The sequence below is a fragment of the Ascidiella aspersa genome, chromosome 3 (genome assembly GCF_963924565.1).
Source record: "Ascidiella aspersa chromosome 3, kaAscAspe10.2, whole genome shotgun sequence".
Taxonomy (NCBI): domain Eukaryota; kingdom Metazoa; phylum Chordata; class Ascidiacea; order Phlebobranchia; family Ascidiidae; genus Ascidiella; species Ascidiella aspersa.
Window position 1 is genome coordinate 27,388,745 of NC_139449.1, and position 16,185 is coordinate 27,404,929.

The following is a 16,185-nucleotide window of genomic DNA, read 5'->3' on the forward strand; positions in this document are numbered from 1 at the left end:
GATAAAAGTTTTACAATTCTAAATAAAAACATTAAAACGAATACCACATAAAGTGTGCATAAACAATTACTTTGTTCGTCCTGTGAAAATGAAGTAAGAATTTTGAACAATTTTCTATGAATTATTGTATAAATAGAAGAGACGCATATCAAATGGTACCAAATGAAACCAAAACGTACCGAGTGAAACTCGTGAAACCATTATTGAATACCGAATTGTTTTAAAAAATAGCAGTAATTTGAAAAATATCAGGCAGTCGAACCGTTTGACTTTTCCGGTTCAGGTTCGGTTCGGGTTCAACCATTTTTTCGGAATCCGGTTCAGTTCCGGTTTCGGTTCGGGGAAATTTATAAGTTTTGGCTTTCAAACATGGCGTAACTTAACTCTGTAAAATACAAGTTGTGACGTCTGCAGAGTAAACCGCTTTTATTACAGGTTCGGTTAAGGTTCATATTCATTTAAATTATTCGGTTAGGTTCCGGTTCGGGTTCTTGAAATCTTACAAAAAACGGTTCAGGTTCGGTTACTGTTCGACTCCCTGAAAAATATTGATTGCTTCCCCAATGACTGCGAAACCTGGTCAGCCAACAGTGGAGCCGTCAGCAACGCTTACTACCTATGACCCCGGATGGAACTTTTGGTTTTCTACTAGGGACGTATTTTACCCAGGCCCTAGCTAGTAGAAAAGCCTAAAACAGCCACAAACAAATTTAAATTTTTGCGAATTCCGATATTTACATACCGTATTGGTCTTGAATCGGTATTATACCACCCTGAACAAAAAAATCACAAAATAAACAACGTATCGTTCGGTTATGCTAGAAGCCAAAGTAGGCTATGTATAGTCGAATATTTAAGCTGTTTCACGGGCGTGGTTTCCGCACATAAAAATGTCGCCGTTAAAATTCGAACCGACCTAACCGTTTTATAACTGAAGAAAAAAAAGAAACAAATTTAAAAACTTATCAGACCGATATAAACTTTTCAAGGCGTTGAATAAAATGTGCGCATTTCAAAGATGAATCGATCTTACTAACGGATACATTGTGGCATAGTCAGAATGAAACAAAATGTTTTTCTCAGAAAATAAATACATATATTTTTTTCCTCATAACACGCTGTAGCAATTGGTAAGATATATTCACGTAAAATTATCTCTGGGTCAAACGACAAGAGAGCTATAATTAACCCTGGCTCTAAAGTCGGTATTTAAAGATTCTCATTTTCAATTATGTACACGACCTTATTGTCGCGGAATATCTTCGCGATAAATTCGACTTTGGTAGTATACCATTTGGTATCATTTAGGCTGTTAACTTTCGGTATTCAATACCACCCAATACAATAATTGATATATACCACTATATACATGCTGCTTAATCGTTAAATAATTGTGTATATTTTTAAGCCAAAGGGCAATATCAGCTGGGCCGAATAGCATTTTGACTTAAAATAATGAGGTTATTAAATTAAAGGTAAAGAGAAAAGTTAGGCTTGTTTTATTCGTAGTGTGAAATAAGTTTTAGCGCTGACATTTATTTTGTGATAGTCAGTAAAAGTCTATTTCTTTTCATGCATTTTTTATGTTTAATGTGTATGATAGTTTACCTATTGGCTTACTGCTCTACACCACCTTATAAAAAAATGGTTTTAAAACATGACAACTTTTTTATTTGGAATATCAGGCTGAATGTACGAATTTATCTGGTATATAACTTAATCCTGGACCAACCGACATAAATCATGTTTAAATGCAAAATGTCATTCATTAATTAGAAGAATGGCTTTTATTACTTAGAAATTATATTTGGAAACATTGTAATAGATATAAAAAATAAAATTCCGTTGGAGTTGGATTACGGATTTTAACAGCGTCGTTCACAACATAGAAATCAGCATAAAAATTGCACAACCTGCAGAAATCAAAATTACGTTTAAGGAGAAAAAGGTATTTCTGGGAAATTGCGTTAATCAAAGCCCTTGTAAAGCAATTTGCGTTTTGGGAAATGTAGATTTTTATTTTGTCATAAAGCTCAGCTTTCTCTAGCGAATTTGAACTATTTGTTTTGGTTGTATTTTGTAAGTTAGCCACTGGTTGACATCGAAAACCAACGTAGATTCTACAATTTTGCGCGGAATTAGGCGAATACTGGGTTACAATTTACGTGGTATGTCCGCGGGCTTTAATTACGTAACTTTACAACAACACTTAATTATTACTTCCCCTAAAAAATATTTGTCACTAAAGCTTTAGTTTTAAACGGACTTCAGCCATGAGATCGAAATAAGAATAACATCAACGTCAAAATAAAGCGCAGTTCGGAATAAATCCAAAATACGACTTAGGGAGAAGGCGGGGCAAAACGTTAATCTTTAGGGATAAATGCTAATTTTCTTATAAATTTAAAAATTTAAAAAAAGTAGGCCGAATCACACAAGAAAACCAAAAAAGCACTGTATACGTAAGTATAGCACTGCATCAATATAAGAGTTTATGCTTATAAATAGGCCGTACATAACAGTCCAACTCATATGTATTAAAATCAACATCAATCGACCTTTTTTTTTACAACAGTTCTTGTTAAAATTCCTGATTGGGTGACCTTCCTGCAAAAATGACCTAAACGTAAAATAGTGATATATTGGGTAATTTTATACCAGTTCCAAAATGTCTTACTAAAAGGCTAATTAAAAGACAAACAGTTAAGGTTTTAAGTTGAGTTACAGTAGTAATAACGGACTAAGTTGAGTTACACTAGTAATAACGGACTACCTTGTGAGGGGCCCGTTTTGCCCCGTTCAAGGGTCCGTTTTGCCACAACACTTTGTATCGCATGAAACCCTAATTTTTTTTTAATTTATAAACTTAAAAAGTCCAGCTGTCTCAGATTATTAAACAGGTCCTTAACCACAAATTATTTAGCAAAAAAGTAACTTCGCCTTTACGTAACAAACACATAGTTTTACTGTGCTATCCCTATATCTAGCCCCCTAAAAACATTTTCTCCTCCCCCTGGTGGTTTGTGCAAAATCAACTCTGCCTAGTTTTTGGCCTCAAACGTTTTTCGGCCTTCACCGTTCAGTTAGAAAATATTGACTCTGGCAATTTTCGTTAACGAGAAAAGTGTATAGGCTCCGTTTCGCTTCCCTAACTATAATAGTCGTAAAACCTTGTAAATCGCAATGTCCTAAATCTGTGTATTATAGAGTGTTATTATTTTATAGATAGGCTACTATTTGTTTGAGGACCGTGACGTGACTTGTATGTATGTTTATTATGACAATGAATTGGATTGGGACCTTTCTTGGGTAGCTATAATGACTTTACTTGAACTTGACTTGCTGCTTGTTAAAAGTTGTTCTAGAAATTTTCAAAAGTCGTTTTACAAATTACTTCTTAGATTGTTTTAGGAATAACATAACTGTTGATTTGTTATATTTAGATCCAGAGAAAACTGTATATCTACTAGCTTTATAAAATTACGTAACTACGTTAAATGATTCCGAATTTTTGTCGAGCATGATATACAAAAAATACGAGTTTGAGTAGCACACGTTTCCGAGATATAATAAAATGGTTTGACCTCTGTATTGATTACCTGGAAATCATATACGTCACCCTAACAGCGGAAATGCGCAAAAAATGTGCGCGAAATTTAAGATGCCTTCAAAAATGTGCGCAGTTTTTTTAGAATGTGATCACATTTTAAGATAGGTAATGCGGGCACAATTTGATGAAGCTTCTTCTAACTGTTTTCCTCTTACTCTTCAACCTTTAACTCTAACTCTTCCCCACTAACTCTACTTTCCTACTTCTTGTTCTCCTAATCTTCTCCTCTCACTCTTGTCTTTTCATTCTACTCATCTACCTTTTTCCATTAGGCCTACCTATTCTCTAATTATTCTCTTCTTACTCTTCTTCTCTAACTCTTCCCGCTTCCAACTCTTCCCCTCTAACTTCTTCCTCTATCTAAATTCTAAACTCTTCTTTTAATTAATACTCAACTCCTCCTCCTCATTCCAAAATGAGGGCACATTCTGGAAAAAGTGCGTATTTGTTTTAAAGCATTTTTCAATGTGCGAACACTTTTGCGCACATTGTGCAAAACAACGCCACGTCCCCTGTTGTGCTCACAGCCGAAAATAATTGTTATTGTTTTGTTGCAAAACCGCCCAACGGCTGTACTGCACAACCTCAATATGTTATTTTTCGACAGCCTCCGTCATATTCCCTGCTTCAGCACAACTTTTATTAAATACCCAATTTAAAGTAAAAATTTTGATACTTCACTGTTGTTGACACGCAATCAGCGTACAGCAACTTCAATTTTCGTTAGTGAAAGTTATAGTAACGATTTAACAGAAATAGAAAAATATACTTGATTGTCAATTTACCATTAGGGTGTTTGGACCACCTTAAAAAAACATCAATTAAAAAACTTAGCTATATTACAGAAAAGGTCAAATAAATTGTCATCAGTGCTACTTCCCTTGTGAAATCGATTACCAACCAAAAAGGATTAAAAAAATACACAACTAAAAAAACAGCAGGCAGAAATGCCGCCCTTTGCATCGCGCATTGAAGTAGCCCACTCGAATCGAGACAAGCGTTACTGGTGGCCCTTGTTTGACCCGCAGTATAGGGTAAAGACTGACTCAACATTGAACAACTATTGAAAACAACACGCGATTGTCATTTGAACCTTCCCATGGGACATTCAAATTTCAAACAGACTACACCTAGAAACAAAGCATTCTTCCTACAATTTGGTTTGTCATATTGAAGTAAGAGATAACCTGAACGCATAAAGCCATTGTGACGCACAGCCAGCAGTAAGAAATGCCGACGTTTGTAGTTATAAGTGCGCATTTCATTTCCTCATTAAGTCCTACAACGTTAAGGTATATAAGCGTTAGCAGAAAAAAGGCCTAGCATCAAGAATATAATCAGTTTGGATGCGCACAAGCTAAGCGCAGTAAATACTCCCAGGCAACTTTTTTATTTTGTTATTGTGCATCAGTTATTTTACCCATGTAGTTTAAGGTAGTTCAGCGGCAAGCAAATTCGAAAGATATTGTATTTATGCTAAAACCTTTTGCAGGAATCTTTTTTAAACTGATGTTATAAACAGTACCCGACCACATTTTTTAGGATCCAACAAATACTATACAGCTGTAGAAAGAAGCGTAGGCCAAGGCAGACTGCTACCCACGCATCGTACTGAACAATTTCGAGATGTTAAGTTAAGCAATAGCAGTTAGCTTTTTACGAGATTCATTGGCATAAACTTTAGTAATAGTTTCAAATGAGCCACCATTGCGTTTAAATGAAATTTTGCTCACAGGTAAAATCATACTATTTTTTTGGCTGTTTTAAGGCCTAGCATTTTACATAACGATATGCCATATATATTTTTGAGACAAAAGTTATCATTTTTAGGTAGCGTTTTTCTGAACTTTGCAATGTAAAGATACAGCAAGTATAACGAAGTTAAATTCACAAGAAATGATTCCAGCTTAGGGTAAGCAACTTGTTTAACTTGCAAAATTGAAAGCAACTCATCGAAATGCGCCACGCTTACAACATTAACGAGTTTGCCAAGCAAGTCGCCTATACTTGAACAGCATTTTGTCCGCCACCTGAGCATTTGATTAGGTTACCCGGTCTCAGGATATGGAGATTTTTTAGTGAGTATATTTCTAGGAATTTAATATATATATTTTTTTAATTCTAGGAATTTAATGTATCGTTTTGTTATTGTGAATTTGATTTATATTTAGTGTCAACTGGCGGTATATAGTTTTTGTGCAGCACTCTGTTTGATGGTACGACGAAAACATCGTTAAAAACTTTGTATACTATTTTTGTTTTTAGAAAAGTTTGATGTATAACTCCAATTAAAACATCCGGTTGACTATTAGGGTGTAACTATACATCATTAGCAAATGTGTGGCCAAGTTGTGGCAGGCGAAAGCACTATAAGCACTCACAATGGCTGGGTGACGAAAGAAATATCCATGACAGGGAAGACTGCTATAGTTACGGGCTGTAATTCAGGCATCGGTTATGAGACCGCCCTGGATTTTGCTCGACGAGGTGCAAGAGTGATTCTGGCCTGCAGATCTGAAACGAGAGCGGAAGATGCCAAAAGAACGGTTAGAAAACAACTGTGCACTGTTAATTCTTGAGTTTCTGCTGAAAATATGTATAAACAGTTTTCAGTTTAAGCTGTACTCAGCAGTTTGAGCCTTCACAGATAAACGGCGGACGAGATATCATTAAGCACTTCCGGTGCACGACATGACTCGCTATACGTCATGAATTTATTTTATAATTGCCAAGCTGATAAAAACATTGTAAACGTGTTTGCTTGGCGTGTTTCATCTCGGCCACTTGTCTGAATCTTTTTAAATGAGCCAAAGGGCACTTTAGTTTTTTTTTTTTTTTGAAATGCCTGCACTTCACTACGAAGGAAATTTATTTTTTTGCGTGGTATATTCTTAATGGCTGGTCTCTAAAGATTTTTACCACAATCATTTTAGTCTGTTTCAACTTATTTGGTAAAACTAAGCGATTTACTGTACTTAAACAAACAAACAAACAAAAACTCACACCACTAGCAGACTTGAAACCGCGAAATCATCGAAATAAATTTGACGAGAGCAAGTTCATTTTACTAGCACTGTGACAATTTTTCCGTACATTATTGTTTATTTCGTAACAAATGAATTTTACATTGCTTTTGTGTCTTTACTGGCTGCAACTACACTTACTGTAGTCTTTCTTATTTTATCTACTGGCATGCTTACACGCGCTTGTTGACCCAAAAAGGTATTTGAGCCAGGGAGTCGAACCGTTTGACTTTTCCGGTTCAGGTTCGGTTCGGGTTCAAGGATTTTTTCGGAATCCGGTTCAGTTCCGGTTTCGGTCCGGAGGAATTTAAAAGTTCCGGTTCAGCTCCGGTTCGACCATCGCTATTTCAAAACCGGTTCATAAAGTTCCGGTTCAGATACAATATAATTTGCGTTAAATCTCAAAATGTGGGTCGATAAATGTAGAGAATAATGTTTGAATTGTAAGTCATTTAATCTAAGTTACGTGACGTATTAAAAAAACAGCAACTTATTATTGAAATATCTAAAAAAAATAGAAAATCAACGATTTTTTTATTTAATATTCATATATTTTTCATAAAATTTCGAATATGGCGTAACTTGACTCTGTAAAATAGAAGTTGTGACGTCATACAGGAGCGAACCGCTTTTATTTACAGGTTCGGGTTCGGTTAAGGTTCAGCTACTTTCAAATTATTAGTTTCAGTTCCGGTTCGGCTCCCTAAAATCTTATAAAAACCGGTTCAGGTTCGGTTACGGTTCGGATAAAATTGACCCAAAACCGATTCATAAAGTTCCGGTTCGGTTACGGTTCGACTCCCTGATTTTAGCTGCATACTTGTATGGAAAAATATAGTAAAGTTATGCCTCTCAACTAAAAAAAAACGTGTTTTGTCTTTCGATTTCATTATTTTTAAGTGGTACGTCATACATGTAGATAAGTCGAAAATTACGCTGCCTAAAAGTTTGCGAACCCCTGCCTTGGCGGGTGATTCTATGTTAGGCAAAATCGTACTAATAACCAATACCACTTTTAGATTATAGATGCAACTGGGTGCGAAGAGGAAGGGCTGTTAGTGCGCTGCTTGGATCTCTCGTCTTTCGCGAGTGTTACAGAGTTTGCGAGGCAAGTAACCGATACGGAGGAAAGGTTGGACGTCCTGGTGAACAACGCAGGTTACAAAATGTGCATAATGTTGGGATATATGCCAGTGCCTGGACTTGTGCGTTTGTTTGTGGGTAAATTTACGTTTAGAGCCTGTGCATTCACCTGTGTAAACCACTTTAGAAGGGTTGTTCCGGGTACCTATATTTCCCTCTCAGGCTGTTTTTAAAACAAGGAAGTGAAATCAAGATATAACCGCGTCGGTCTAAGGTTTATAATAATACTTTGCTAGTTGGTAAACACTATTGCGCTCTGTTATAGCAAAACAAATGTCAATACAAGTAGGCTAAATTCACAACTGCTGCAAATCAACAAAGGATGTGGAGTAGCAGTCGTACTCTGAACTCGAGACTCAATTAGGGCGGTTTATTTAAAATGTGATTCTCGTTGAACTGTGATATATCACAACTGCTACCATTCAACGATCAACGAAGGATGTAGAGTCGCAGCCTTACTCTAAACTCGAGACTTAATTAGCAATTAGGTCGGTTTATTAGCTTGAATTGCTTTCCGGTGTTATTTTCTCGGTTGAGTCGGACTCCAGTTGCTTTAAACGGCCTTCACGGCCCTAGATTTAAGCATTAAAATGAATTTAATACGCCTCCATTGAAGCGACGCTCCTTAAAATCACCCATTCACCAAACATTTTCTAACAGATATTAAATTTCAGGTGTGATGATGTGCGCCCAGTCGGACACAGAAGACGGATTTGAAACGCATTTGCAAGTCAATCATCTCGCGCCCTTTCTCCTCACTAATCTGCTCTTAGGTTTACTAAAGGTCAGTTGTAAAATAATATATATGAGCGGTAATGGTGCGATAATGGTTTTTATTGTTGAAATTATAATGGGAAAGTAGTCCACATATATTATGTTTAAAAGGATAATAACTAGAAAATTTACTATAATTTGCAATTCGTTAGCGGTGTTTAAGGATTATTTGTTAGCATTGTTTAGTTTACTAGATCAATACAATGGTTTTAACACAACGGATCCTCTGCAACACTTAATTTTTGTCGTGGGAAAATCATTGGTGCTTTTTTTACAGAATACAAAGGGTTTATTAGGCGTTTTTCCGGTATAGAGAAAACAATATTAGGTTCTATATAAAGAAGTAAAATATCCTTAGAATTTTATCCTGGTGATGGTGGCCTGTGAAACCTCGCGAAAGCCAAACGGTTATATGCTAACGGTAATAGAGGACTAGATTCAAGAATAACTGTTTAAAGTAAAACATTTTTCGCAATAATTTAAGTTAGCGAACTAATCGTATGCGACCGTAGCTTACGACAAAATTCCATTTCATTCCAATTAATTGTTTTAATTAGGTGTTTAAGGCGCAGTCTAACCTTTTGTCGTTGGTACCGTGTTTGGAATATTGTTCACAATGCAGCTGCTTTCAGGTTGCATTTGGTTAAAAACAGAAACAAAAACAGTTTTCTTTCTCTTTTCAAAGTTTTACGATTCACGCGCGTTACCTGGTTGTCGCGCAATGACCCGACGGATAAAATTAGGATCGGTAACATTGCTAACAACACCACACCATACTGGGCCGTTAAACAACAGATCTTGTTGATCAACATAAAATAGAAGAAGCTGCTGGAAGGAGAACAATTGTCTCTATCTAATTAATTTAACGTATTGTCTAAAATAGCCTTAACCTATTTTATGTAGATGCCTTAAGGCAGGGGTGGCCAACCAATCAGATGCCAAGAGCCGCATTTGTTATTTAGTTAACCGCTAAGAGCCACACCTTACTTACACAACTGGAACGAAATGAATGGGCCTAACACTCCATTTCTTATTCACTCCACAAAGCAATCGCGCAAAGCGCTTAAAAAGTGCCATTATTTCGTTAAATAGATAAAAATTTCAATTTAGAAGAAGGAGACGCGACGCATTGATTGAAAAAATACACATTTCTCGATGTAATATCGTACATCAATATATTTTGGGCATATATTTTTTTATCTCGTTTCAAATACAATGGCAAACAGTCTGAGTCGAAACCGACAATAACCCATAACTTAACCAAAGGAAATGGCAACCAAATCGCAAGTGCAACATAAACGTAAGAGCCGCATATAACTAGGTGAACAGCCGCATGAGCCGAGTGTTGGTCACCCCTGCCTTAAGGGCTACCAAATGCATTCGCTTGTTAGCTTTTTGTTTCCACGCAGGCTTATGGCTTCCACACGTCTGTGGCAATCGTTTTCCCTGGAGAACTGTTATGTTATCAGCGCGTCTATAGCCCACTTCCTTCGTCATATCACACGCATAGGCTGCCTAGAAATTGGTTGCCAATGTGTGAAAGTCGCGTTGCTAATATATAATAATGTTTTTTTCAAATAAAATCTTCAACTTAAATGATTTTTTATTCATTCGTTGGTCATATTTTTATCGAGCCGCGCATTTAATAAAACTTTATGTAGGCAGCCTGACAAAAGTTCATTTCAATAAATTATTTTCGGGGTTCATAAGGCTTCTGGGTAACTTTAAACATCCGATTAGGGCCTACAATTTTAAACCCGAGAAACTCCTTACATCCGATGCTCTATAAGTTTGGGAAACATGCAGAAAAAAGCGTCAGATATCGGCGTGCCTTCAGTTTACAGAAAAACTCGTTGGAAAGGTGGCAAATCGGAACAAAAATCAACTAATGATGTATCGATTAGGAGGTTATATAACGGTCATGTTCAAATGGCGGATCGCGATCCGGATCCGGATCTTTCAGCGTTTTGTGCGGATCTTCTAATGTAGTCTTAAAAAAATAAACTTTCTACAGTGTTTTCATGTGAATACCAATTGTCAGTGTTAATAAATTTGTAAAAAATCAAGCATAGAACGAGACTCCCAAATGCTAATCTTTGTGAGTGTTTGAGGATATCAGTCAGCGACAGAAAGCCCCAATTCGATGCTATTGTAAGACCTGACCTAATGTCTAAAAACAGGGATCGGTAACCCACGGCCCGCTGGCCGGATACGCCACGCCAATGTAATTCATTCGGCCCGCCGCCTCTTTGACAAACTAGATACGAGTCCATTTCAAATGCTTTTTGACTATTTTAACTCGTAAGTGCGAAACCTTTTCCCGCTTCGCGCGAATCATCTTTCTACGTCCGGCTTGTTTACGTTTTTAGATGCGGTCTTTTGAACTAGATCAGCGCTTTGTTACCGTTAACGGAAAACGCGTTAAAAAATGTTGGACATATATTTTTTAACATTTTGTTTTTTCGGCAATGTAATAAAAACTTGCAAGAAATTTAAAAGAAATGCCGGTATACCTAAAAAATCGCGCTCGTTTCGCTCGCCACGTGCGCCCTGACTTACACACGTTAAACAAACACTAAACAAGATTAACTATTAAACTTAACGCGTTTACATAAATCAAGCACCACAAAAATTAAAGCGTGTCCAATATGTTTACTATTCGTATTTGGTGGATCATCATGTTGTCAGGTTTGGCTGTGGTGGATCATGGAACAAATCATTTGAACACCCCTGTTATATATGTTTGTCAAAAGGCCGACCCCGAAATCATCCAGTATACGCAGTGTGAAAAACGAACAACTGCACTGGCCAACATATAAGACTTCCACTTGTACGTGTAGAGTAGATCGATATTTTATTTTCACGTTTGTAAAGGTTTGAAAGGAAAACGCAACGAAACGTAGAACTTAACGTGTAGGGTGACGAAAGACCTGAAGGTTACAATGTCAGCCACCCTTTAAAACACGATAGACTGTATAATATATACTGCGAAAAAAACAAATCAAAACACAACAATTATAACAATGGTAGAGATCGACCGATATCAATTTTTTGACCGATATCGACACCTTATTGTTTACAATTTTGTCAACCGATAACCGATAGCGATACCGATTTGTTTATATAACTGGGAAATGTTCAAAACTCGAAAAATTAAAAATAAAATCCAACATTTTATAATGCATTTCAACAACAACATTTTATAAACATTTCAATGACATTTTAGTTTATATACCTTTATTAATCAATTATAAACTATTATTTTGCATATTAACTTGGCATGATCCTAAAGCCCAATTTTTTTTATCAAAAAATGGGTAAATTGTTTGTTGTACAAAAAAAACAAAATTATATTTTCGAACTAAAATATCGTAACAGCTACAAAAGCGTCCACTTTTACAAATTGTAGCGCAGCGCACCGAGCCGCATCGTGGTGCTGTCGTCTGTTCTGCACTGGGGCGTTGGCGACGTGTGCTGGGACGACATCAACCTGCGGCGAGACTTCGACCAGACGAGTGCCTACTACCAGAGCAAGCTCATGAATATTTTATTCACGCGACAGCTGGCGGAAGTGTTGCGAGGTGGGATGCGCTTGCTTCGCGATGACATTTTGAGAATCTTTTAACTCTTAGACTACTATTTTTCTTGGTAATGCGTTATCAGTTATTCAAGTCGTTTTTAATTCTTGTATGATTATTGGTTAATTATTTCCTTGTTTATTCTTATTTAACCTGACAAGGTTTATACATTCGTTAGGCGAGCACAGCATTTAACTTTGGGGCGCTAAATAAACTGAATTTTTATGTGGCCCGGGTTTAGCAACGCGATATGTTAAAACCTTTTAATTACCAAACCTTGTATTTCATTCTGATACCCGATATTTGGGGCAACCAAAATGACGTTATTATAATGGTCACACCAGCCCAAACTGGTCAAATTGTGAGGTTTTCCGCATTGTTAGGCAACAAATTGGGAAAACATTGCTTTAGTAAACAACTTAGTTACAATTATAGTTATTATGCAATTTAAAAAAATGTGAAAAACAATTGTTTAGATCAGTGGTTCTCAACCTTTATGTACCGGTGACCCCTTTATGATGATTTCAAATGGTCGCGGACCCCTAACATATTTCTTGTGTCATATCTGCGTTTAATTCTTTTTAGTAAATCAGTGTGTCTGGCTAGTGCACCTTGTGTTGAGTAAAGTAACACACAACACAACACCAATTTATTTTGTGACACGTTTAAGTGATTTCTACTGCTGAATCGCCGAAGCAAGTCTTAAAATGTTGGCTGTGTTTTTGACAATGCTAGACGTCATCTTTTACAATGATAGCATAAACCAAAGTCCAGTAGGCCTACATATGAACTGTTAATTTTACCTTCCATTTTACAATCTATTGTGTTACATCACAATGGAAGTATTCTGTCACACTCGATGTGATTTACAGCATATTTCACTGTGATTTTATCCCTTACCAAGATTGTGATTAGGCATGTTATCAAGCGTTAGTTATTTCCTAGCGTTAATTAATTTAATAATGGTATATTTATAAGTTTTCGTGGACCCTCTGAAAACGTTTTGCGGACCCCCGGTTGAGAACCACTGGTTTAGATCGTAAATCATAGCTAAAATGTTCAAATTAATTTGGTATCGGATGGCCATCGATACCACTCTAGTATCGGACAAGTACCGATACTACCACATAATATCGGGTTTCGGCGCCGATTCAATATTATCGTACATCCCTAACCAGAATACCGGAAGACTATACACGTCAAGCCAAATAATTCTTGATTTCTTGGCAAGCAATTTCTTGATTTTCTTGACAACTAAAGGAATTTCTTGATTTTTTTGACAACTAAAGCAAGTTTTCCATTGCAAATGCACATTTTCTCGAGTCCAGAGATATAAAGCTACAAAAGCAAAAAACACAGTCACCAAATTTTTGTACTTATACACTCACTGCAAACCAACTTCATCTTTACAATAGGAAAAAAAAAACACCAAAAACAAGTTCAGTAGTCGATTTAGTGCAGAAAATTGTTTACTAGTGACGCTCTTGAACTTTCGTTTACTCTTATACACCCCTTTTGGTTGGTTCACCCCTGCAAAAATTGTACTCACCTGATTAAGAAACACTGGCTTAAAACACTCAATAAATTTGGGTTTTTGGCGTCACAGGAAGCGGCGTGACAGTTTTCAGCGTGCACCCAGGAATAGTGAAGACCAACCTGACGCGACATATCGAATCACCCACTGGTAACCTGCTGTGGAAGTTCATCGTTCTCTTTTCTGACTTGCCTCTCGTTCGCCGACTGACCTGGTGGGACAGTACTCGCGGGGCGCAGACCAGCATTTATTGTTCGATTGCGCCCGAGGTCGAAGATCAGTCGGGAGAGTACTTCAGGTAAGCGGCTGTAGTATAAAACTTAAAAAAAAATATGCTGGTACATGTGTATGGTTTTGTAATGGACAACAAAATCACAATGCACGATGAAGTATTAAACGGACCAGATTGATTTAGGTCTTTATTTGAGTCGATGGAAAATACGTGAGCTTGTGTATACTTGAGCACAATAATTTGTATTTTTGTCTTCATTCTGTAACCGTATCTTTTTATCTAATTTCAGCAATTGCAAAGTGAGCCGACCAAGCAGGGCTGCGCAAAGTGACAAATCTGCTCAACGCCTGTGGGAAATCAGCGAAGAATTGACCAAACTAGACGAACGACTGCGTTCGATAAATAGCTAACGTTTCTGTTTACCCAAAAACTTAAAAAACTCTGACGACTCTAACGTACTTTAAAACTAGGGCTACCATATGTCCTTTTTTCAAAACAAATTCTCCGGGGACACTGAAAAATTACGAAATGTCTTTCTTTTAACATTTCACCTTTCGTGTCTATCATTTTACCAGAATTATATTTTTATGTAACTTTTTGGTATGGCACTCAAATTCATTTGAATGGAATGTTTTTAATTTGGCGACAGAATGAGTTCCATTCATTTTGTTCTGATTAAAGTTTTGCTATCAAAAATTATTCAAACGACATAATTTATGATGTACAATTGCCAAATAACTCTTCCTCGTTTTTGCTAAAATTGTTTATAAAAATTGTCCTCTTTTTTGCCATGAAAATATTATGTTAGGCCAAGGATAAACCAACAAAGTGCATATTTCCAAACCCATGATCGACATCTTGCGGTAATGGGATATCTTTGGCAAACTACGTCAGCAAAACGGTGGGTGTTTAACCTTATATTCTCGCGACCCCGTTTTCAGCATTCGAAAACTTAGGCGACCATAGGTGTAGCCAGGGATGGGGCGCACAGGGGCCATGGTTCCCACCAAAAATTTATAAATATCGTACTCCTAATAATTTGTTTTGCAGCATTTTTGCACCAAAAAATACGCACTATTTATCAAAATTAAGGTTTAAGCATAGAGCACTATGGCTTAAGCCTCCATTTGCGTTATTACGACTCTATGTTGCCACAATAAACAAAAATGTATTATGCGCTAATGACGTAAAAATGAGTTAAGTAAACCAGCAAGAAATAAGTGGCTCAAATGTAGATACATTTATGTTTATGTATGCACTTATACCGCGAGGAACAGGTTGAGAACGACTGGTGTAAAAGAAGGGCGTGTTTTTGAGTTCCATAAACTGTAAAGCTTTCTAAATCTCGTCCAAATACAAACTGGTTTTCCCTTAACGCTGGCAATAGCAAATCAAAAAATACCCAATGGCGAAAAGTGATTTTATTTATGCCTGGAGCAAATAACAATGTTTTGGAAATTATCAAAAGCGGAGAAAATAGACAGGCAACTTGTCAGTCACGATACGAAATATTTATCGTTACATAAATTTATAAATCGGGGGCGTTAAACCTGCGGCCTTCCAACCGCCAAAGCCTCATAAGCAATGCTCCCTCTAAGGTGCGTAAAATTTGCTTTTGCGCACTTACATCGTTCTCAAATTAAAACTCAAATATGTTTACTATTTTGTCACAACAGTTTGAGCATTTCGCATTGGTCATTTTTTCGTTGATGTTTATAGCTAAAAGCAAATAAACAAATCAAATCCGCATTGACGATTGTGACATAATAAATTACTTTGTCTAATCGGCTGTGTATATTTTTTTATCTCACGTAGAATTAAATGTCTACTCAGAAAATTAAAGAAAAAATAAGTTTAGAACAGTGCCGAACACAGCAGTGGAGTGTTTGACAATAATTGGGATCATGAAACCGAAGTGCATCTTTTAGGACGAAAATTGTTGACATTACCTTTGCGCATTTATAACTTCATTGCAGTGGCACGTGCAAGTTTGTTGAAAATATTTGTTTCATGACGTCATCTTTAGAATTTTCACGCCTCGCCCCAATACAAAAAACAATGATTTGGCGCGTGCCCCTGCAAGCGCAGCAGGAAAATATTCTTGCGCACTACAAAAAATATTTGCGCAGGAGAAAATTTTCTTAGAGGGCACACTGCTCATAAGCGGCCCCCAAAAAACTCTTTTAATTGGTTAGTAGCCTATTTATTGATGCTCGTGTATTTCAAAAGAGGAACAGGGCCACCGTGCTATCTGAACTCCACTAAATCAAAACTAAACAAACTGCCATTGC

General features: G+C 36.7%; 1 protein-coding gene across 1 annotated transcript; it reads left to right on the forward strand.

Annotated features, from left to right (window-relative positions):
• Positions 1 to 5,896: 5,896 nt before the first annotated feature.
• Positions 5,897 to 15,623, forward strand: LOC146161275 (retinol dehydrogenase 12-like). The gene is made up of 6 exons (XM_083384723.1): positions 5,897 to 6,156; positions 7,653 to 7,791; positions 8,451 to 8,560; positions 11,960 to 12,131; positions 13,735 to 13,960; positions 14,184 to 15,623. The coding sequence occupies exons 1-6, from the start codon at positions 5,947 to 5,949 to the stop codon at positions 14,302 to 14,304; spliced, it is 978 nt and encodes a 325-aa protein (XP_083240849.1). The 5' UTR covers positions 5,897 to 5,946; the 3' UTR covers positions 14,305 to 15,623.
• The last annotated feature ends 562 nt before the right edge of the window (positions 15,624 to 16,185 follow it).